The sequence below is a fragment of the Ambystoma mexicanum genome, chromosome 3p (assembly GCF_040938575.1).
Source record: "Ambystoma mexicanum isolate Mex_15411 chromosome 3p, UKY_AmexF1_1, whole genome shotgun sequence".
In the NCBI taxonomy this organism is placed as follows: domain Eukaryota; kingdom Metazoa; phylum Chordata; class Amphibia; order Caudata; family Ambystomatidae; genus Ambystoma; species Ambystoma mexicanum.
The window spans coordinates 912,504,449-912,526,451 of NC_090925.1; the positions used below are offsets into that span (position 1 = coordinate 912,504,449).

Genomic DNA, 22,003 nt, shown 5'->3' on the forward strand with positions numbered 1-22,003 from the left:
GGGGAAAAGTTGATCACAGTGAGCGTGTTGGTGAGCTCCGGATGGTTTGGAATCTGAGGCAACATTAAAACCTACTTTGAAGTTGCCTAATAGTATGAACTGGGTGGCAGGTTTGATGAGGGGGGAGAGGAATAGAGGGATGTCTACCTCTGGGCAGTTCTGGTAGTTGGATTGCCAGTACATGAGTAGGACGTTAATGGTTGTTTGCGAGTTAAAGAGGATTTTGGTAAGTAGCATTTTTTAGCCTGACTGTGGGGGTTGGGGAAAGGGATCCCTCTAATGCCAAGAGAGGGTATAGCGATGCGTGTGATGCTGGAAATGCATTGGAGGGAAAGGGCCTCCATGTCCTTGTCCTGTACTCCTTTTATCATGTGTGTTCTGTGTTATTTTCTGCACAGGAGTCCATGTGGGACTCCTAGCAATGCAGCTCTTCCGCTTTTTCGTTTGGTGAACAACCCTTGGGATACCCTTATGGCACCCATGGGTGGGGGTACAGCTCTGTACCCCTAGTTTATGTTTTTGGGCACCTGTGTGTGGCCCACAGAGCAGGGTATGGGCTGGTGGCCACTCCATGCTGAATTTGACAGGTGCTCTGAGTATCCCCCATTTTGGGATACCCAGGCCCTGCCATTGGAATCAGTTGATTCCTGATAGGAGACAAGATGGCCCATTTGCCTCTTGCTTTCTATTGCCTGTTACCTTGTTTCCCCAAAGTCCTGGGAAGCCCTGACTCTGTCCCTTCCCCCTGACTGGCTGTTGGGTGGAATTCCATATATGGTATTGTGGGGAAGTCCAGGCCAGACTGGCTGGAACCTTCCCAGTGACTGTATGTTGTGAGTACGCCCTTGGGGTGGGACCAGGGTGAATGGAGTGTGTGACCAATATACATTTCATGTTATGGGTATCTGGTTTCTAGTGTGTGACACAATGAATGAAACAGGCCCGAAAGTGGTATGAATGCAGTGTGGAGTGCTGAATGGCTGGGTACTTGTCCCAATCCACATTCCTTGTTGTGAGTGTCTGGATGGAGAAGAATGGCCTGAATGCACTGTGAGCCTGATTGGCTGCCTGCCTGCCTGAATGTCCCTCTGAATGATTGGTTGCGCAAGTGTGACCCAGCAGACTGAATGAGAGACCGAACAGTATATCTGGGGAGCTCTCACTGATGGAAACCGTTCAGAAGCTGAAGTCGGAACTTGATGCTTACTCTCGAAGCTGAGCCAGAAGAAGAAGGTGAACCGCTGTTTCTCTTCGACGCAATCTGAAAGCTGCTGTGCCTTCAAGAAACTGATCCAAGAGAGGACCTGGCTAGGAGACCTCTTCCGAGCTTCAACGGAACATCGTGCACCAGCTCACCTTCACCAAGGCTCCCTGGAGGTCAGTCCTCGAAAGGCTGACAACCGGGGAGTGGGACCGCTGAGGAATCTTGAAGCGACGTACCAGGACATTGAAGTCCATCGTCGACCGGAGCCGCAACGCTCCATTGCCTAAGAACACTTTGTATCAAGGACTCCCTTGCTCATCACTGTCGACCACTTTGTAACGCCATAGAAAGTCAAGGTCGCCGACGAACCGAGGAGAATCTGCGAGTGGATGCAAGGCCACCCGAAGAACTCAGAGAGGCCGCCGAAGCTCCGAAAGCCAGCCGTAGTCACACTTTGTTCGCCGACGCCAGATGCCGATGCCTCAACACCCTTGCTGGGCCTACGTTCTTCATTGACTCTTTGCGGCAGCGAACTATCGTCGTCAAGGTGCACTGCATGCCTCATCTTCGCAGGACATCCACAACCTCAACGCCTACGTTCACCCTTTTCTTCATGGGATCTCGACGATCCATGGCTCCTGCCTTAAAGGGAATTCACTAAAAAAGGATCTGTTGATGACCCAGCGTCAAACTCTGCTAAACCAGAACCTCTCTCATCACTGATTGCCTAACTGCCATCCAAGATTGGTGTGCGGCCAACGATCTTTGTCTTAATGCCAGCAAGACAGAGATCCTCCTCATTGGCACACCATCACCTTCCTTTCCCCTCACTCTCTGGCCGGCCTCCCTTGGCCCTCCTCCTATCCCCACCTGCGAGGCCAAGAACCTTGGTGTCACCTTTGATTCCACACTCTACTTCTCTGCCCACATCGCTGATGTATCAAAAAAGTCAAACCTCCTACTGCACCTCCTCAGAGGTATTCTTCCTTTCCTCTTATTCCCCCAGAAGCTCACTGTCTCCCAAGCTCTGGTTCTCTCTATGCTGGACTATTGCAACAGCCTCTTTCTTAATCTACCTGCCTCTACTCTCGGCCCTTTACAACTTATCCAGAACAGGACTGCGAGACTTGTCCTTGGCCTCAAGCCCTGGGATCATATCTCTCCAGCTCTGGAATCTCTCCATTGGCTCCCAGTGGATGCAAGGATTAAATTCAAAACCCTCTGCATTGTCCACAAGGCTTTCTGGGGCCTGGGTCCAACATACCTTCAGCTATCCCTCCGCCAATACCTCCCATCTCGAGCACTCCGCTCCTCTACCTCCAACTCCCTCAGGGTCAAACGTTTCTCAAAGAAACGAGCTGGGGGTAGATCTCGGTCTTTGGCTGGGGCCTCCCTCTGGAACAGCCTCCCTGCCACTCTAAAACTTGAGGAGAACCATCTCCGGTTCCGGAAGCACCTCAAAACCTTCCTCTTTGCTTCTGCCTTCTCCTCCCCTGTCCCCTGTTGATTCTACTCTCCCTCGGCACCATGCACCTGGCCACCCTCTGTCCTCTGGGCCCAGGTACCTGCTCATCTTGCCACCCTCACGCACTGCCTCCGGGCCACCCCCTGCACTGTGGTCTGTATCTGTACCCATACAGTCCTCCCCTTTTCCTTCCTGCACTTTCAGACCTACACGGCCTGCTGCCATAAACCCAGCACTTGCCACTTGCTGGCTGCACTCCCATTGTTTGTTGCCTTTTTTATTTATTATTTTATTATTATTTTTTTTTTTTTTCCTTCTCGCTCCGCACTAATCCTTTTGTTCCCCCTTCCATGCACTTTTCCCCCTTCTCCCTGTACCCTGCACTTGCACGTTCTCAATGTCACTGGGCCTAGTAAGATCATTGTTTTTGTTCTCCCCTGTTCCCCTCAACCTGCCTGGTCCCGATCTGAAACACTTGTGTATGAGCGCGATAGAAATAAAATATCAATCAAAACCAGGAAAAATTGGGGGTAGTAGAACATTTGTAGAAGGAGATAAGGCTCTAATAGACAATACATGGACTGTGCTTGTTCAACATATTATTTACAGGTTGCCCAGGTGGGGGGTTCCTCACACAGACCTGTGCCTGACGGCAGGGGCCCAGCATTTTGCCAATTGTCTAACCACTTATTTTCCTCCTACGTTTATGGTTGATACCTTTTGCTAATTAATTTGTATGCCATTTGAAACTGTCAGCAGTTGGTTCATTTTAATGGAATCAAGAATAATTGTGGTACCACATAGAGACTGTATACATTTATCATTTTAGAATTGCCTGAGCACAACGTGTGTTATTGTGATTGTGTACATAATTTTAGCCTTATTTATATAAATGAACTGTGTTATCACTAACATAGTGTGTGGACATTCCTTTGTGGGTGCTTGGGGACTACACTGTACTTACGAACCAGCCCGCATCACCTCCTGAGAGTTGAGCCTTGATTGCTCGTCCATTGCTACCAACAATAGAGAATCTTGGCTGGGGTGCTCTGTGCTTCTACTCTGCCATATTGAGGGCAGGAGTACAGAAAACCTCCCTCCAGTCTTTACAATGAGAGCTACACCATCACTTACTTTGGCAAATCAATATGCTCTAAAGATGGAATAGCCTGGGAACTGGAAGCACACTTACCCAGGGACTTTCCACTTAACAGCTCTTATGGCTTCCACAGTTCGACAGAGACGAAGGCGGCAGTGGTGGAATTCGCAGTGCAGCTCAGCAGAGAACATCGAGCTGTGACCCGCTGATCTGCTGACCCGCCGGCAGTGGCACCCAAAGTTGGGGTGATAGTGGCAGTGGAAGCACTCGGATGGCTCACAGAAGGAGAGTCGTGGATGGAGTGAGCACCCACTCCGGGACGCGCAGGGTGAGTGTATTCAGTGCTCCTCTGCGGTTCCTGGAATAGGGTTGCCTCAACAGAGTCCATACCGGGTCCCCTGCAAAGGACCGTTGTGTCTGGCAGTTGTGCCTCCTTGCCCTCGTTTGGTTCCTAGGTGGTGCCTAGGTATTCTGAGAATGAGAGCAGTGGGAGTGTCCTGTGTGCGTCCTGTGTCTCTTGTGGTACCACGCGGAAAGCATTTAGAAGTGTGGGAAGTGTTTCCGGTGTTTTGCAGAGGTCTGACCTGCATCGCCCTGCTCCTCTCTCCTGATATCAAGAAGACCCTTGTTGGTGCTTCAGCCCCTGGACTGGTGGGTACAACCGGTCCTGGCACCTGCCTGAGGAACTGTGCCTGAGGAGCCTGCGGATGTGTCCCTGGACCATCCGGTGGATTGGCCAACTGTCTCAAAGGGCACTTCGCTGCAACTGTTGCTGTTCGGAGTTCAGACTTGGAACTCTACAGATCTCCAACTTATAGAACAAGGACACTGGTCCCTGCAATCTTAGCCCCCCTGACTATAGAGAAGAGGTGCAGGACCTGCTTCTTTGGTCCTGCCACAAGAATCATCTGTCACCACCTGACTGTGGTGACTCCGATTGAAACCTGACTTGGTCGAGTCCATGAGGTCTCCGGGGGCTGCTTGCTATTTGGAGGGCATCATCAGCTGTCCAGTCTCCAGAACCTTGCAGTCAGAGCCCGGAACTGGTGAATAGCTGGATGATATTGTGATGTGAAAAGTGACAACTGCACCCATGGCCCCTGGACCTTCCTCAACTGGACAAAGCCTAGTAAGTCGGTCCAGTGGATTTAGGAAGTATCTGCTGAAGAAATCTTAGTAAGAGGTGTTATTATGAATATCTATTCCTACCCCCCCGCCATACATTTGTATAGGTATAAAGTCCTAACCCCATCTCTGATTTGATTGAATAAGATCGGTGGCAGTCTGGTCAAGGATCCCCATCCTGGGCTTCCCCTATTGTGGTGGGATTAGGAGGGAAAATTGAAAAAACTTTTACTTGCCTTTTTATTCTACTTTTCGAACATTTACTTCCTACCATTGGCTTTGGCAACCCCTGTTCATGAATCACATAGTGATCCCCACCTGCAAGTTACACAATCTTGAACTGGTGACTTTGGGGGCACTAGGCCCCAATTCCTAGCAGGGCTGGATTAATAACTAGGCACCTTAATTTAAGTTTTCTTGTCGGTTCTGTTTTCTACCAATTTATCTACCTGTCTCCAACTGCTTCCAAATTGCTATTTGCACTGTTTCTCACTTGCTACACCATACACAGTTACTTAAAGCGTTGCTCTTAATATTGCTTGACTATTGCACAACTTGGTATAGAGGCTGGTGTTCTGTCAGCAGCACCCCTCAATAGAGAATATATATATATGCATGATAGTTGTTGTGTGACAATACTTACCTGTGGGTTTCACTGCTTAGAGCGTATTCAAAGGCCTGATAAATCATTGTATATTTTTGTACATCTTCGGTCTAACTTAATTATTGGGCGTGCTCTGTGTGCGTCTCATTGTAGCCCTAGACTACGCCCTCACCCTCCTGAGTCTAAGCCTTACTGTTCTGCTACCCTACCTGGATTGTGTTTTGCTCGAATTTGCAGTCTTCTCCCTGTTCACTATAATAGTTCTCCTGTCCTTGCAGTTTCAGCCTCTCTGGCCGATTACATGATGTTCAGGGCCTGCTCCTTTGTTCTGAAACTGGACTATTGACTGACAGAATTGGGAAAATAACTTTGGGATGCATTTCACATATGCAGATTCACAGCTATTGGCTTTGACAGCCTTCATTTTTCAAGCACAAGTGAAAATATAGAAACCATTATTACACCCTTTTCAAATTGCATGATATGGTAGAACGTGTTCACTGCAAGTTATGAGAGGGTGTTGACTTCAAGCTAGACACGCAATGTGCATTTAAAGTTTTTTTAATCTAGGAGAAAAGCACAGGGTTGATTTCTATCTTATAATGTTTATACATTATTTTGTTAAAGCACTGCTTCATGCTCTGCCAAAATGAGTGCTTAGCAATTTATATGATATTCTCCCGCTTTATTATGAAAACACAGAATGGAGAGTGCAACGATTCATCCCAAACACTTATTTGTCAAACACGAGAAGTGTATTTTGTAAGGCTTCATTACACACTGTATCACTACAAACTGTAATAGAAACACATTTCCATTCTCACGCATAACATTGTTTTGTCACTTTTAAAACAGTTTAAAACATTCTTACTTTAAGGTCCATGTAGCTGCCATATTAAAATGTGACATCATGCAAAGAGAAAGAGCTCACTTTTGCACTGTCAGTTATAAGAAGCAGGTGTAATAATAATAAGGGTTGCACATGTCCAAATCTGAAGTCGATTTTATAAACAAATGTCAGACTTCCATGTTAGTCAATGAGAATTAAAATTGAACAGGCACAAACAGTTTTTGAAATAAGCCGATACCGTTCTATTCTCTTTCACAAGGATAGTCACTAAGAAGCTAAAATGGGCAGCACTGGTCTTGAGATTTCTTGTTGATAGACAAACATGCCTAGTTATCTTGGCCAGGAACCAGATTATATGTGTACAACTGACAAAGAAACATTGGCTTCAATTCAATGGAAAGAAATAGGACAACCAGTACAGCTGATTACACGAAAGACACACACTTGTTAGGATTGGATTGGCTAACAGGGAAATAGGGGTGGGACAAATTAGTTAAATGGGAGGTTCTAGTCCTTTATAAACAAGCTGTACAAGGCGGCAAAGATCCCCTTCCCAGAAGAGACCCAAGGCTACATACACCACAACATATACAGATGGTGACAGCATGTGGAGAACACAGTTGATCCTATAAGACTTAACTCCCTGAGTCAGAGCAAGCTACTAATTTAATCATGAGAATGTAATGATGTAGTGCTAGTGAATCCTTCACCCTAAAACAGTAAAGTGCTTAGCGGGCTAACACATATCACTTTTACCAATTTTTTCAAATTCTAATTTCTCAATTTTTTCAATATTCGGAGGCCTGAAATAAGCCACGTCCTACCCATTTTTGCAACACTCATTTTTCTTATCCATTGTTATACTATACCATTGAGAGGCACCATGATAGACTTTTGTTAGGTACGCCTTTCAACTTTCCCTGTGCTGGTGACACAGTTTATTGTGGTACTGAGTTTTGGCACAGCGTCCAAAGATAGCCTGTGCTGCCCCTCATACCTATTTGGCCAGGATAAGTTGATTGATCACAGCACAGAGGAAGGGCAAGAGGAATTCTTGCAGGGGATTGTAAAATGCCCTACCTGCAATTTTTGTATTCATGGTTGTAGATTGCTTGCAGGTTGTTCTGAGTTAACTAATCAAAGAAGCCATGGACTCTTGATATCGTTTCTATACCTTTCCACCAAATAGATTATTCAGGGTTTAATCGCACACGTCCCCTAGTTTGCCAATTCACACAGCATCACGACTGAGTATGATTGTACGTTTTATTGTGCCACGATTGCTGAAAGACACATAGTTGATTGGTTGCAAGTAGCTTTAGAAAATAATACAAGAGTAGGATGCTGGATATTTACTCAACTACATAATTGCTAACATTGGGACGTGCACATTGTTTGAATATACTACTTTTTAATGCTATTATATAATCTCTACAAGTGAATAAACATACATAAATGCTTACCAAGAGAGTGAGATCATTCTTAATATATTTTTATTTATGAGCATAAAAGGCACTTTATTGCAAGTGTAAATACTTGTTGACTCAGTAATGCAACTGTATGGGGAAGATATTGACAGCATCTAATGTTTATAATACACACAAGGTTAAGGATCATTGGTCCCTAGATACTCTAGAGGCAGACAAAGGACAATATTTCTATTCAATAGTAAGCCTGTCAGTTTCTCAGGGGCAGTAGTTTATCTTGCACTAAGCGCAGAGCCCAAACTTTCTCCAGAGCCTTACTTCAGGTGCAGCATGATTCTCAGATTTAAACCTGTCTCAGACTCAGGTGGACATTTAGAACAACTTTGGGGTGACGGTTCTCCTCTGGCATGCAGGGTATGATTGGAATAATTATGTTACACATCATATTTATGTATCTTTCTGAAGATTTGAAGAGAGCTTTATCATTAAAATACACATACATGCTTGTACGGGTGTATCGGGAATTATTATTTTTGGACCTAAGAGCAGTGATTAGCAACTTATATGAAGTCATATTGGTAATGCAAGGTTTTCTTTATTGATTATGTTTATTTACGGATTATGGTAAATTGGTATTTATGTTGCGCATGCTTTAGGATTGTTTTAACCTCAATCGCAATTAACTAAACTTGACATGAGAACAAACTATCCCCTTTCTCCCTCTTCCTTCTCTAAAAGCATTCTGGCACATATTTAAATGCATACTACGCCCAGAGTCCCACACCCTTCAACTTGTAAGCAAATTCCATACTCACATAGGTTGCAATGGTGCTGTTTCCAGCGCAGGCTACAGCCAGAAACAGGAAGGGTGAAGAGCCAAGGAGTCCTACAGCACAGACCAATGGATCAGAGCGTGGGTTCCTTTTGCGATACCACTTGCTGATCTCCACACCTGCACCAACACCCAGCAGTCCTGTCACAACTGTGATGATGCCAAAGATTAAACTGAAGAGCAATGAGAGAGAAGCCATTGAGATATAGAAGGCAGCAACAAAAGGGCCAAAGGATGGGAGAGATGAGGGAGTGGGGAAAAATTATTAGATGGTCGCCATTAAGAACATTGTTAAGCTTTCCAGAATGTCGACTTTAGGAATTAAAGATGGGGCACCCAAAGAACATGTCAAACTCAGCACATCCATTATCAACAGAACAATGAATCTTCCACTCTGTCTCCTGGTTGCAGCACACTCTTTAAAGACGCTTTGCTCTCACATCACCTTTTTAGTTACATCTGCCCCAGGCTTTCTTCTAGCGCCCACATTACCATATGTGGATTCACACCACTCCATAAAGATCCCAGTGACACCTATTTGGGGCTTGCACACTATATTAGTACAAGAGTACAAGAGCTATGCCCTATCAAAATAATTTACCTGTCATCAGCATTGCACACTGTGCCAGTGCAGGGATCCTTGGTGCCCAATACTACACGAGAGCGTAATAGGAAGACGGGCGCCCAGAGAGCCAGCGAGCCTGTGACGAAGGCAACTGATGTGAATCCGAAGGTAGACAAGACAAAACTACGGCTGCAATAAGAAAAGGAAGATGGTGTGTTACTACTACACCGACATTGCTCATAGGACAGAGATTGCACTACAGCACAAGCATTGTCATTTGGCAGGTATTACTGCTTAGCACAGGCAGTGCACTGTGGCCAAGTCAGGGACTTCAATAGAGATGCAGAGGCTTCCTCCCATTACAATGGCATTGGCACTCAAGTTGGCACTATTTTCATTTCTTGTTATGTTTTCCTGTCATCTATTTTAGATGTATTCCTTCTGCCCTTACACACACTGTGTTTCAACCATTTAGACTAAAATCACATCATTCTCCCCGATAACAGGAAATTTTGGCATTACATGATTCATATCAGGAAAAGGTGTCTCTGAGTTCCACTTATGAGGAGGTGCCTGCCACAAATAACCACTAGATGTGTCTGACAGTTCAAGGATATTATAACTTTCCCAAACAATCATTGGCAATGCCAATAGTTTGGGCGTTTACTGCTGTTCTTTGCATTTTACATTTATAGACACCAGTGTGCAAGGAGGAAAATGTAACGTTTCAAAGGAGGATATGATGGGGGTTGGGGAGGGGGATGAAATAAGATTAGAAGGGGAATAGTGCAAGGGAGGAAGTCATTGCAATAAAAAAAACACACACAGGGATGTGTACACACACACAGTCTGTGGCTCTGCAGGTCGTTAAGGTGTTCAGGTTGCAAACATTTCTTTTATCAGTGGCAGAACCTCTCGTATGCACAAGGCAACATTTCCAACTCAAAGACCCCGTAAAGAACCAGTTACCTTGCAAATTAGTGATAGTTAAAGTGAGCAACACAAGGCATTCATTTGAAGATTTCTTTATATCCATGATGTCCACTATCGTGACATGAACAAAAATAATAAACTGCTTTAAATCACTACGCAAATGTTTTCAACATCACGAATAAGAAAGAGATGGAAGTTTGTGACAAAGAAGCTACATATATATCTTTGTTTATTACACAACATCTTGCATGTCTTAAATCGCTGAAAATACAGTGGGGTTAAAGAGATTTTTCAGGTTGACATTAACTTGCATCCTGGGACTTATAGTTTACCATTCAGAATGTGAAAATGTAAGCCACAGTGATATTCTTTTGGCTTAACATGCTGCTCTAAGGATGTAAATGTTGTCATGTGGCTTTACTATGCAATTTAAGTAAACTCTAAGACTTTATTTCTGCAGACCTCGACATCTAACAATCTGAGCCAAAGTTGGTGATCCTGTATGGTCACCCGCCACTCGACACCCATACCTGCTGCCATCTGTCCGACCATCCAACTCCCTCCTTTTTGGATGAAGCCAGAGTTCCACTATTTCCTTTTTGACACTTCCACCACTGGGTGCAGGAAACTCAAATGGAGTCATCGGGTGCAAATATATTTTGAGGTGCAACCCTCACCCCGACACCTGGTTTGAAAGATCCAATCTGTTGAAACTTCTGCTCTGTTCAGTCTTGAATTTCTTTTATGACATTTGGGCATAGTTTTTTTTTTTTAGACAAGATTTGTTCGTTTTTTTGGTCAATTATGATGTTTCACATTGTGAAAAATAAGATTTGAAAACGGGGAGCGTCAACTGAAGGCTACTTTTGAGGGCTTTCTGGGAATGTCAGGCTGAGTGGGCCTGACTGAGCACCTATACATGACCGACTGTGTGCCTGAGTGAGCATGACTGTTTTTAATCAGTGACTTAGTGTAACCAATTGTGATGATTACAGAGTAAGTATGTTTATTTATATATTAAGCGCACTACACCATAAGGTATCCAGGCTCATTACATACATCTTTGTTGGTTACACTTACAATTACATACATGAATACACAGCAAATGGTACAGACTGAGTCCAGCCAAGCGCTTGTAACTGAATGACTGGGATTGTGTGGGAGTGACTGACTGAGTCTAATATTGATTTACTGACTGAATGTGACTAAGGGATGGTGTGACTGCATGAGTGACAGGGTGATTCAGTGACTCTCAGACTGGCAGACAGTGAGAGAGTGAGTGAGTGGCTGGCTGACTGACCAATTAGCTGAGTGAGGGAGTGAACGGTTGGTTGAGGGAGTGAGTGGGTTAGCAAGTAACTGGTTGGCTGATTGACTGGTTGTCTGGAAATGTTACAAAAGCCTGCAACTGGCCTTACCAAGGGCTATTTCTGACTTATTGGGCCTCATTATGGAATAACTGGCATGCTGCCGCCGAACCCGTAATACCATTCTGCCTCTGTGATTGCTGGAATCACTGGGGCATTACAACCCCAGTGACCCGGTAATTCTGGAGCGCGGAATTCTGTAAATCCCCATTCCCATGGAGTCCCATGGGACTCCATGGGGATGGGGACCATGGAAACACTGCTTCCGTCTATGACAGAGCCGGTGTTTCCATGTCCGCCTGCAGGCAGGTGGTGTTACTCCCGCCAGATCAGACTTGGCGGGAGTGACACCTCCTGCCTACAGGACTCGGAATCAGCTGGTCCGGAAACAACGATGGCGGCAGATTTACCGCTGACTTGTAATCAGGCCCATTGTCTTTTTTCCCCAGCAGATGCAAACGGTGCTCTTGGTGAAAGCTGCCAGCACGGATTTATCTTCTTTGAGTTTACAAACTCTCGAGGCCAGGACAGATAAAGAAAATAAGAGTGAACTCTTGGGAGAAAGTAGTCTCCTACTCCAATGCAAATATACTACCTTTTTAAGAATGGTATCTCAAATTAGTATTTCTTTTCAAATGTGTTTTTATTTTTTTCTTGGTTATTTTATTGGGGCATTTTATATTGTACTTTTTGACCTCTTCAACTGCATAGAGGGAGTGATTGAGTAGCTGGGTGGGTGGGAGAGGTTGTGCGGGTGGGAGTGTGAGTGTGGGTAGAAGATATTGCATGTGCGTTGTTAGGAGATATTGTATGTATGGAGGTGTAAGAAGGGTAGGGGTGTTTGGGGGAGAAGAAGGGTGGGGACAGTTGGGGTAGAAGGGAAATTGGTCGCTGGTCACAGCACTCGCTATTCACCTCACAACCTGTCTCAATGCAAACTAGCTGAAGCTTGTCACACCAGTTCTAAATCAAGTGGCTGAAGGCAGACCTGGTTAACATATTTATATTACACCAGTAGTGGGTTTAAAACTCCAATTAAGTCATTAACTCTCAGAAGACTGCTTTGAGAAAACATTGGCATGCACGTGCGTGGCGGGGGGGCCTGGAGGGCTTATTGTCCCCGGGGGGTTGGTCCTATGTCAGAGGTGAATACTAGCTTTCTGTAAGCATGGTGTTCAACAAATTTGAATATCCAGATAAAATGTAACCATTTGTGTCAAACTAGAAGCCATGATAGGTAGTGAGTTTTATTTTTTGCTGACTTTTATTGCCCAGTAAGAAGTGCCATTTGTTGCTATTAGAATGTGCAATATTAATGTTTGTGCTACTATTTCAATTTACTGGGATAGAATGGATTTGCATCAGAAGCTGGCCATCAAACACTGCCTGGAACTGGCTCTCCAGTGGAAAAAGAGGGGGACCGGAACCACTGAGTGCTTTCATCTGATCCCAGTCCTGGTCCGGCAGCAGCATGAGAAGTAAGCACCCTTGAGTAAAAAGGAAAGTTGGTTGACGCCTCTATTAAAATAAATTCTGTATTTTCTCAGTCAATATGCAAGTGAAATATTAATCTTCCTCCTGCCTCAATTCTCCCCTCTTCCCCTGGCATTACTGTGAAGACATCTTGTGGTCGATTCCCTTGTAAAATGTGCAATAACTATATGCCTAAGCCTAGAGCGCTATCATTTTATGTATTGTGTTTACAAAGCTGTTTCACCAAAGCACGATAAAATATGAATAAATAACCAGTTTGGCAGAAAACTAGAAAAACAGTAAGGAAACAAGATAAACAGACCACCAAAAAGAGAGAATATACTTGTGGATGTGGCTTTATTAAATATCGAAATCTGAACAATTTCCATATCTTGATATAGATTTTAAGTTTTGAGAAATCTAATAATTTTTAATTTCTTATATGCACAGAGGAAAATTCTTCATGTTACAGACTTCATGGTGAGCCCTGTGAAACCAAGGGAGATTGTGATGATGGTAAAAAAAGAGAGACCAGCAACTTGGCACGCTACCTGCTGAACAAACTACTGGACTTTTAATGTAGCAAAATGGCAGAAAAGGGAAGATTACGTTGGATTGTGATCGACAAAAAGCTATAAAAGGTACATAATGCCATTCAGAACATACGTTTTATATATTTATATGGAGATTGTACAGTGCAAATTGTCTACTGTACTTCCTTTCTTCCATGCATCCCTGTGCCAGGCACATCTTCAGCAAAGTTATAATGCTTGTTGAGCACCTCCTATCAAGATCTACCAGTTGGTTAGATGTTTTTTGCTAGCTCTTTTCAAGCCACTACAGAAGTCTTCCTTTTTGCATTTCCAAATGTATCCGTTAAAGTCGCGGAAACGGTCCTCGCAGATCTCTGCTGTTGAGTACTCAAAGGACTGCCAAACAAAATTGGGATCTACCGACTGAAGCAGAAGACACCCTACCTCTCTTTTTCTACGCAAGTCTAGTCGCAATTTAAGGAATGCAAAACTGTCTTATTTTTCAAAACATTTAGTTATTGCATTATAAAATGCTAACTGGGCTTGTTCAGATCTCCCTTGCTGCCTGGGCTTTTTCTGCCCCCACCCTGCAGGCCCTCTTGCTCCCTGCGTTGGGGCTGGGTCCCCTCCTCCCCCTCACTCCCTAACATGCTTTTGTGTTCTCCCCTCTCCGACTCTCTTGATGCATGGCCCGGTATCCCTTTCCTTTGCGCCCTGGGTTTGGTCTGCGTTTTCCCTCTCTTCTGTTCCCCAGACTAATCCTGGGTCGCCCCTCTTTTGCTCCCTGGGATGGATCTACGTCACCCTCGCATTTACTCTCTGGGCTGGGTCTGTGTCCCTACCTCCCCCTTGCTCCCTAGGATGGGTCATGCCCCCCAAACCCCAGCTCCTTCGGCTGGGTCCCCCCACCCCCTTGTTCCATGGACTGGTTCTGGGTCCCCATCTGACTTCCTTGCTCCCTGGGCTGGCTCTGGGTCTCCACCTGACTCCCCTATGCTGGGTACCCATCTGGCTGCCTTTGCCGGTTCCGTGTCCCTCCTTCACCCTTTCTCCCTGGGCTGGGTCCCCACCTGACTCCCTTGCTCCTTGGGCTTGCCCTGGTTGTCCATTTGATTCATTGTCTGGTTCTGGGTCCCCACCGGACTTCCTTGCTAGCTGGGCTGAGTCTGGGTAACTCCTTCACAATTGCTCACTGAGCTGGGTCCCCAGCTGACTCCCTTGCTCCATGGGCTCGGTCCCCACCTGACTCCCTTACTCTCTGGGCTTAGCCTGGGTCCGCATTTGACTATGAATTGCTGCAGTCATGCTTGTGTGCTATGTACACAGTTCCAGGTTGAACCTCATTGTGCCCCTTTGAATAAATACAATAAAAAGCAATTTCCTCCTTCTAGTCTCCCTATCTCCAACCATGCTTGCAATCTTGGCATTTATTTTGACTCTTCCCTCTCCTTTACTCATCTCGGACATGTCACTATCATCTCTTTAACATCCGCAAAGTTCGTTCCTCTGTCACCTTCCATGCTACCAAACTTTTAATCTCCTCCCTCATCTTTTCTCATCTTTTCCCACCTTGCCCCCCTCAAATCCCTTTATCACTCTGCCATCCGCACCCTCTGTCTTCTCTCTCCTCATGACTCCATTTCCAACTCTCTTTCTCAGCTAGGATGGCTTCCTTTCCATTCCCAACTTAAATTTCACTTCCTTTGTCTGGTCTTTAAATCTCTTCACGACCTTGCTCCTCCTTACCTCTCCTCTCTTCTCTCATTTTACACCCCCTCTTGCTCCCATCGTTCTGCCGACTCTTCTTATTTTCAATTCCCCCACCCACTTGTGCCTCTTCTCGTTTCTGTTTCTTTCAGCTCCTTGCCCCCTTACACTGGAACTCCCTACCTTTCTCTATCTTCTCCTCCCATTCCTATTCTTCCTTCCGTTCCTCATTGAAATCTCTTCTTTTTCATTCCCCTCCCTGATCCCCTTCACCCTCTTACCCTTCTTTTCCTCTTTCTCCTCCCCTTCTCTTCGAAATATCCCTTCCTCCTACTATTCACCTTACTCACTACTCTCCCCCCTTCTTCCTCCACCCCCTCCTTTCCTCTTCTTTTTCATATGTAAATTGTTCTATATGCTGATTTTCTGGTTTGATTTATGTTTACCGTTATTGCTTCTACTGTTCCATGTTTAATGTATATTTTGTTGTTCTTTGTAAAGCGCCTTGGATTAAATACAAATACAATTACAAAAGCAGGTGATGTGTGTTATACCCATATTGCTTTGGTAATAACAGAAGGATTTGCAGGATCGATTGAGCCTTCCTGTTGCAGCTAACTGCCTATGCAAGTACAGAAGTTAGTGCTCCTGGGATACTCAATGGTTTGAAGAGGTGACGACAATGCTCGCCCTTTGTTTATAGGAAGGGTTCTTTGTGAAGGGCCCTGGTTGAATTGGAACTACAACAGCACCTACCATTGTTCGTAACTATCTGTAAATGCGAGACAAGCATAACGGGGGCAAGACCAAACAAACAGTCATGGAGACCTTCACTTAAAAGAAGATGGTGGCTTGGTTGAGTCGCTTCCACCTGGGAGGTGGGGGTGGGAATTGCGGCTCCGCGTCCTTGTGCCAGTAAGAGGAAGGCCAGATACTTGCAGCACTGCAAACATCCCTTATACACAAAATTGAAGCAATCACAGTTGATGTCGGCCTTCTGAGACAGGATGTGTGTTTGCTTGCTTACCGGCTTGGTACCACAGAAGTGCATGTGCAGGAGAACTAATATCGACAGTAATCAATCTGAGAAAGCCACATTGAGAGAAGGTGCGTGCCCTGGAATGTCATTCTCAAGAGGCGTAAGGTAAGGCGAGGACGAACAATATATGAATCCTAGGTCTGCCCGAAGTTGAAGAGGGTCAGGATCCCACTACCTAAATTGAGAACTTGCTACTACAGGAGGTGGGCCCAGGTGCACTGACGCAGGGCTTCACAGTGGAACAGGCCCACACATCCCTAGCTAAGTGGCCTCCACTGGGTGACCCTGAGAGGCAGCTAATGGCCAAGAGTCTGAATTCCAAAGATAGAGCGCGTACACTGGATTTTTCCAGGGAACGGGGTGTGAGCGAACAAGCGTCCTCAAAACTAACAATTTATCCAGACTACACACAGCTGGTGCAGAGGAGGAGGGCTGCATTTGGCCCCACCAAGGAGCAGCTGCGTCGCGCCAACCTACGCTACATGCTAATATATCCGGCCAAGGTTAAAGTGCTGCACAATGGACGATCGCACTTCTTTGAGAACACCAGTGCAACACATTCCTGGAGGGACTCGATAGGAATTGCGCACCTACCGGCAAGGTGAAATAATGAACCTTGGTTGTTGCATCCGCATCATGTCGTAGCACTTACTGTTAACGATTTCAGGGCTTCTTTGATTAGCAAACAACAGGAGTCCAGGTAGATGGCACCCTCAATTTGTTTTCCTTCTTTTTAGGTTTCAGCTGCCTGCTGCATCTGCAGCGAATACATTTCTACAGACAATGAACTTTTAGATACCAGTTTGAAGGTATCCCACTGCTGTACGTCACCCGGGAGACTAGGAGGGGGTGCGTGGAAGTCAGCGCAGCCTGAATATGCTTATAGCTATTGGGCCAGTATTACATGGTGGGATGGCGCCTTTCGCTTTTATTTGGGGGGGTGGGGGGGTGAGGAACCTGAGGGTATTCTCACTCCGACTACCCCTGGGTCCTCTTCTCAGGTGGCAAGGGAAAGGCCACCACTCTTGGATCCTGAACCTAGAGGTGGAGAAGCGAGAGTAGATAACATGGGTGGTTGGTCCTCCGTTATTCCAGTGGGGTTGGTCCTCCGTTATTCGGAGTGGGGTACCCACAGGAGAGACATAGTGTCCTCCTTTCCCCTTTGAAGGCCAGCTTAATGCTCCCACAGTCTTTATTGGCTACTGTAAGCCAGCTCCCCTCATTTTACATTTGACAGTACTGGGACGAGGACTGAGAGTAATGAACACTAACAATACATTTCACCACTCTAGTACTGGGACGAAGAAGATACCTGCAGAGTACTTGAGGGTCAAGCATGTCCCTTTATTTATAGTCGGGCATGCCCAATTGAGGATACACACCTGCAACCTGTCAAGTTATTGATGGTGTATAAATGGAGAACCAGAGAACAGCAGAGTGAGTGACTGCGAGGCTTGCATGGGAGAGACCAGCAGGGGACCATTTCTGAGAGGAGGCAGCCGTGGTGGAACCCAAGAAGGAGCCAGGATGCCGGCCAACATTTCTGGGACCTGTGGAGTCCAAGGCGAGAGATGTCGTTCGGCTGTCACAGGTGTGGTTGCCTCCGCTTGCGAGAACGAGCAGCTGGAGTTGCGGGCGAGCAGGTTAGAAAAAAAGGCCGCTGTCTGCATCCGTGCAGAGGCAGCAAAGTTGCGGGCGTGTGCGAGACTGCACCCGGCGTGCAAGCGGGGCTCGCAGAGGCTGGCCTGCCTACCATAGAAGCAGCAGGAGCCGCCGCGAAGGAGCTGCCAACGACCAGTCAATGTCGGGGGAAACCACTCAAAACCGGGGCACACCTAGCTGGCTGCGCACAAGTAAGTAAGTGTCGGATTGAATGAACACTTGAAACTAATTTGAAATATGCATTTCGATATATCAAACTGAATGAAAACTGGAAACCAAGCCGAAATATGCATATTAAATACTAAACTGAATGAAAGCTTGAAATTAAACATATTGAAAACTAAATTGAATGCAACTTTATGGGCAAAACAAACGGCAGATGACAGAAAAAAGGAAAATGCCCATGGGAAAGCAATATACGGAAAAGAGCGAAAGTGTGAACGAATACCATAGAGAGATGGTATCATGATTTTATGTGGCCGTCCATTCCTTTCAGTCTGGAGGATTCGTCGCCGCTTGGCGGAGTCCATTTCTACTTCAAACATGGCCGCTGGACAAAAGAAACAAGTGCGCTCTAGTGGTCGGCTTTGTTGACATCGTCATCATTTAAGCGCAGTCGAGACATGTGTTCGGTGCGTCTCAACACTCTGTGTGGTTTTCCATGCTGAGCGCTTACTCGTGTTCACTTCTTGTCTTTCCCGGTAGTGCCGCTCCTGGGTTGCGCTGCTTCCTTCTGTACTTCGGCTTGCTCTTGTGTTGCCGCTATCTTGCTACTTCCTTCTTGTTACTACCTCGCTTGTGAACTGTTGCCTACTGGTTCTCTCTTGAACCACTGGACTTGAACATTCAATAATCTTCCTGGTGGTGGCGGTGCCATTCGCCTGTGTGAAATTCTATAGTTTCTTCCTGGACTCCTGGATTTACCCTTCCTGGATATCCTTCCTGGAATCAAGACCGCATGGACTTCCCGGATGCTTCTCCGCTCTGCCTTATTTGGGTAGTTGTCCTCGGTACTAGCCTAGTTGGTTCTAACCAGCAGGGTGGAGTCAGGGGTGGCTCGCCCTTATCGCCACGAACCCCGGTTTACAAAAAAGAAAGAGAAGACTCCTGCGAAGTCTTCCACCAAGATGAAAAAAGTGAGAAGAGAATCTAATTACTCAAGATTCTGACAGTTTGAGACGCCAACAGATTTACAGGTCTGCCAAAATGGATCCTACACTCCAGGATTTGTTGCGAGGCATGCAAGAATTATCAACTGAAGTTCAGAATCTCAAGGAGGAGAACTCCGCATTACGACAGCTTGTTCTATCCAGGGATTCAGCATTCCAGGAAAGTGCTTTTACAGGAGGCATAGTGGAGGGATATGATGGGGCCCCAAAAGCATTACGTTCCTTCATGGACTCATGTATGGTACACGTTACATTCAAGCCATACTACTTTTCGACAAACGGGGCCAAGGTTGGCTTCATTGTATCACATCTTACTGGAAACGCTCTAGCATGGGCTACGCCGCTGGTAGCGGCTGCGGATCCCTTGTTAGACAACTACGATGGATTCATCCAAGCATTCAAAGACATGTTTGACCGTTCAGAGCAGGTATTCTCGGCCCAAGAGAAGTTGCTTGAATTACAACCAGACAACCAGGATATGTTGACATTTGTGACCCGATTTAAGCAGTTGCCAAAAGAAGCAGACTGGTCACCCGAGGCGTGCTTTACTCTGTTTAGAAAAGGACTCATTGATGAGGTGAAGGATGAATTAGTCAGACTGGCCCGTCCAGGATCCTTCCTGGCTCTTCTGGATCTGTCCTTTCAAAGATAGACTTCCGTCTTCAGGAGAGAAAGGCTGAGAAAAGACAGAGTCGTATACCTCAGTCAAGACCTTTGCCAGTATATCCCAGCCCCAGAGAAGCTCCTCCAACAGCACAAACAAAAGCAGATCCAATGCAGTTGGGAGCTTTGAAAGGACCCTTGACTCCTGAGGAAAGAACACGAAGAATCAACAGTGGTCTATGCATGTATTGCGCCACTGACAAGCACCTGGTCAGGAACTGTCCTATCGCCCCACCAAGACGGTCGTGAAACGCCAGCTCCCGATCCTCAATGGAGCCCAGCTTCGGGAGAACAATGATTGCTCCTTTTTTTCGCATCTCTGGGGCCGGTTCAAGGTTCCACCCTGGTTATCCTTCAAGTGACATTGACCCCAGCCTCAGGATGAACAGTGGGCTACCCAACATTGTATCCCCAGAGAGTCCAAGGAATTGGTGCAGGCTGCGGAAGGAATTGACGGACGACCCTTGTCTTCTGGACCCATTACTCAACAAAAAACAGAACATCTGCTATCCATCAACAACCATCAGGAAAGAGTGTGTTTTGACATCATAAGAGCTGCTCATTACTCAGTGGTTCTGGGAATGCCCTGGTTGCAATGCCACAACTCTTATATCAACTGGGCAGCAGGCTCTCCATTCCTGGGATCAGAATATTGCCTACCACATTGTCTTTCCGGATAAGCTCAGCATGAAGTTGAAACCGAGACCGATCAACCCAAGAAACAGCAAACAACTGTGTGTAATATCAACCAGGTTCCTGAAGCTTATCAGTCCTTCTCCGATGTTTGTTTCTACAGCCATCGTGCAATCCTTGCCCCCCATAGACCTGAAGACTGTGCCATCGACACCGATAAGGATGCAGTCATACCTTTTGGACAGATGTTTGTACTTTCGGAACCAGAGAAAAGAGCCCTTTGAGAATATCTAGATACCAACCTGGCTAAAAGAACCCTCCGTCCTTCCAAGTCCACGGCTGGGGCTTCCTTGTTTTTTGTGCCCAAGAAGGAGACCAAGGAACTCCGTCCATGCCTGGACTACAGAGGTCTTAACCAATGCACAAGAAAGGATCGATAACCTATGCCCCTTATCTCAGATATACTGGAAGCACTAAGGGCAACCGTGATGTTTACCAAATTGGATTTGAGGAGCGTACCATCTCATCCGCATAAGAAATGGCGATGAATGGAAGACCGCCTTCCGGACTCTCTCTTGACATTTTGAATATCTGGTCATGCCTTTCGGGTTGTCCAATGCCCCTGCGGTTTTTCAACGATTTATGGACAGGGTATTTTCTGATATGCTGTTCCTATTCGTCATTGTTTACCTGGATGACATCCTGGTATACTCAAAATACCCGCTTTGCATCAGGAACATGTTACATTGGTTTGGCAGCGATTACGGGAATATCAATTACTGGCTAAACCTGAGAAATGCATCTTCCATGTAAACCAAAGTGAGATATCAGGGATTCATTATAAACCCCAAAGGTATCGACATGGACCCTTCCAAGGTTACAGCCATTACTTCCTGGCCCACTCCGTCAGTGAAACAAATACAGTCATTCCTGGGATTGGCAAACTTTTACAGGAAATGTATACCAAATTTCTCCTTGCTATTCCAGCCAATCATAGCCTTACTAAAGAAGGATGTGCCCCACATCTGGACCTCAGTTCAAGAGAAAGCCTTCAATGACCTAAAGAAACGATTCACAGAAGAACCAGTGCTACAACAACCAGATGTTACTAAGCCCTTACTGGTCGAGATGGATGCTTCAGATTATGCTATAGGGGCATTAATGAAACAAGAACAAGAAGACAATCTGGAACACCCTATTGCATATCTCTCCAGGACATTAAGCATTAGTGAAACACACTACTCATTACTGGAAAAAGAGCTATTAGCCATCCATCAAGCTTTCATTGATTGGCAACATCTCCTTCTAGGGGCCAGGTTTCCTGTCCAGGTGCGAACCGATGACAGGAACTTACAAGTACTGCAGTCCCAGAGTGTAGAAACAGTTGACACGCCCGTTGGGCCTACTCCTTTGCCCAATTCCAGATATCATACATTCAAGGGTAAGCCAATACACTTGCAGATGCCCTATCCAGGCGTCTGTATTACATCCCTGAGGAACCACAGCCTCTTCCCAGGATGTTTCCTGATACTGTATTCATTGCCCAGGTGGGAACACTTCTAGAAGAGATCGATCCGAGACCCAACCTTCAGACCTAGGGAAAGAATACGTTAGCAATAGCCCATGGACGCTGACATCCAAGGATGGTCTGCT

At 45.9% G+C, this 22,003-nt stretch overlaps 1 protein-coding gene across 2 annotated transcripts in view; it reads right to left on the minus strand.

Annotated features, from left to right (window-relative positions):
- Positions 1 to 22,003, minus strand: part of SPNS1 (SPNS lysolipid transporter 1, lysophospholipid) — an 824,969-nt gene that overhangs the window by 272,554 nt on the left and 530,412 nt on the right. For both annotated transcript variants that reach the window (XM_069652177.1, XM_069652176.1), the window contains exons 8-9: positions 9,208 to 9,360; positions 8,590 to 8,779 (exon numbers count right to left, since the gene is read on the minus strand). In XM_069652177.1, the coding sequence (XP_069508278.1) occupies positions 8,590 to 8,779; positions 9,208 to 9,360 (343 nt within the window). The remainder of the gene's footprint in view (positions 1 to 8,589; positions 8,780 to 9,207; positions 9,361 to 22,003) is intronic.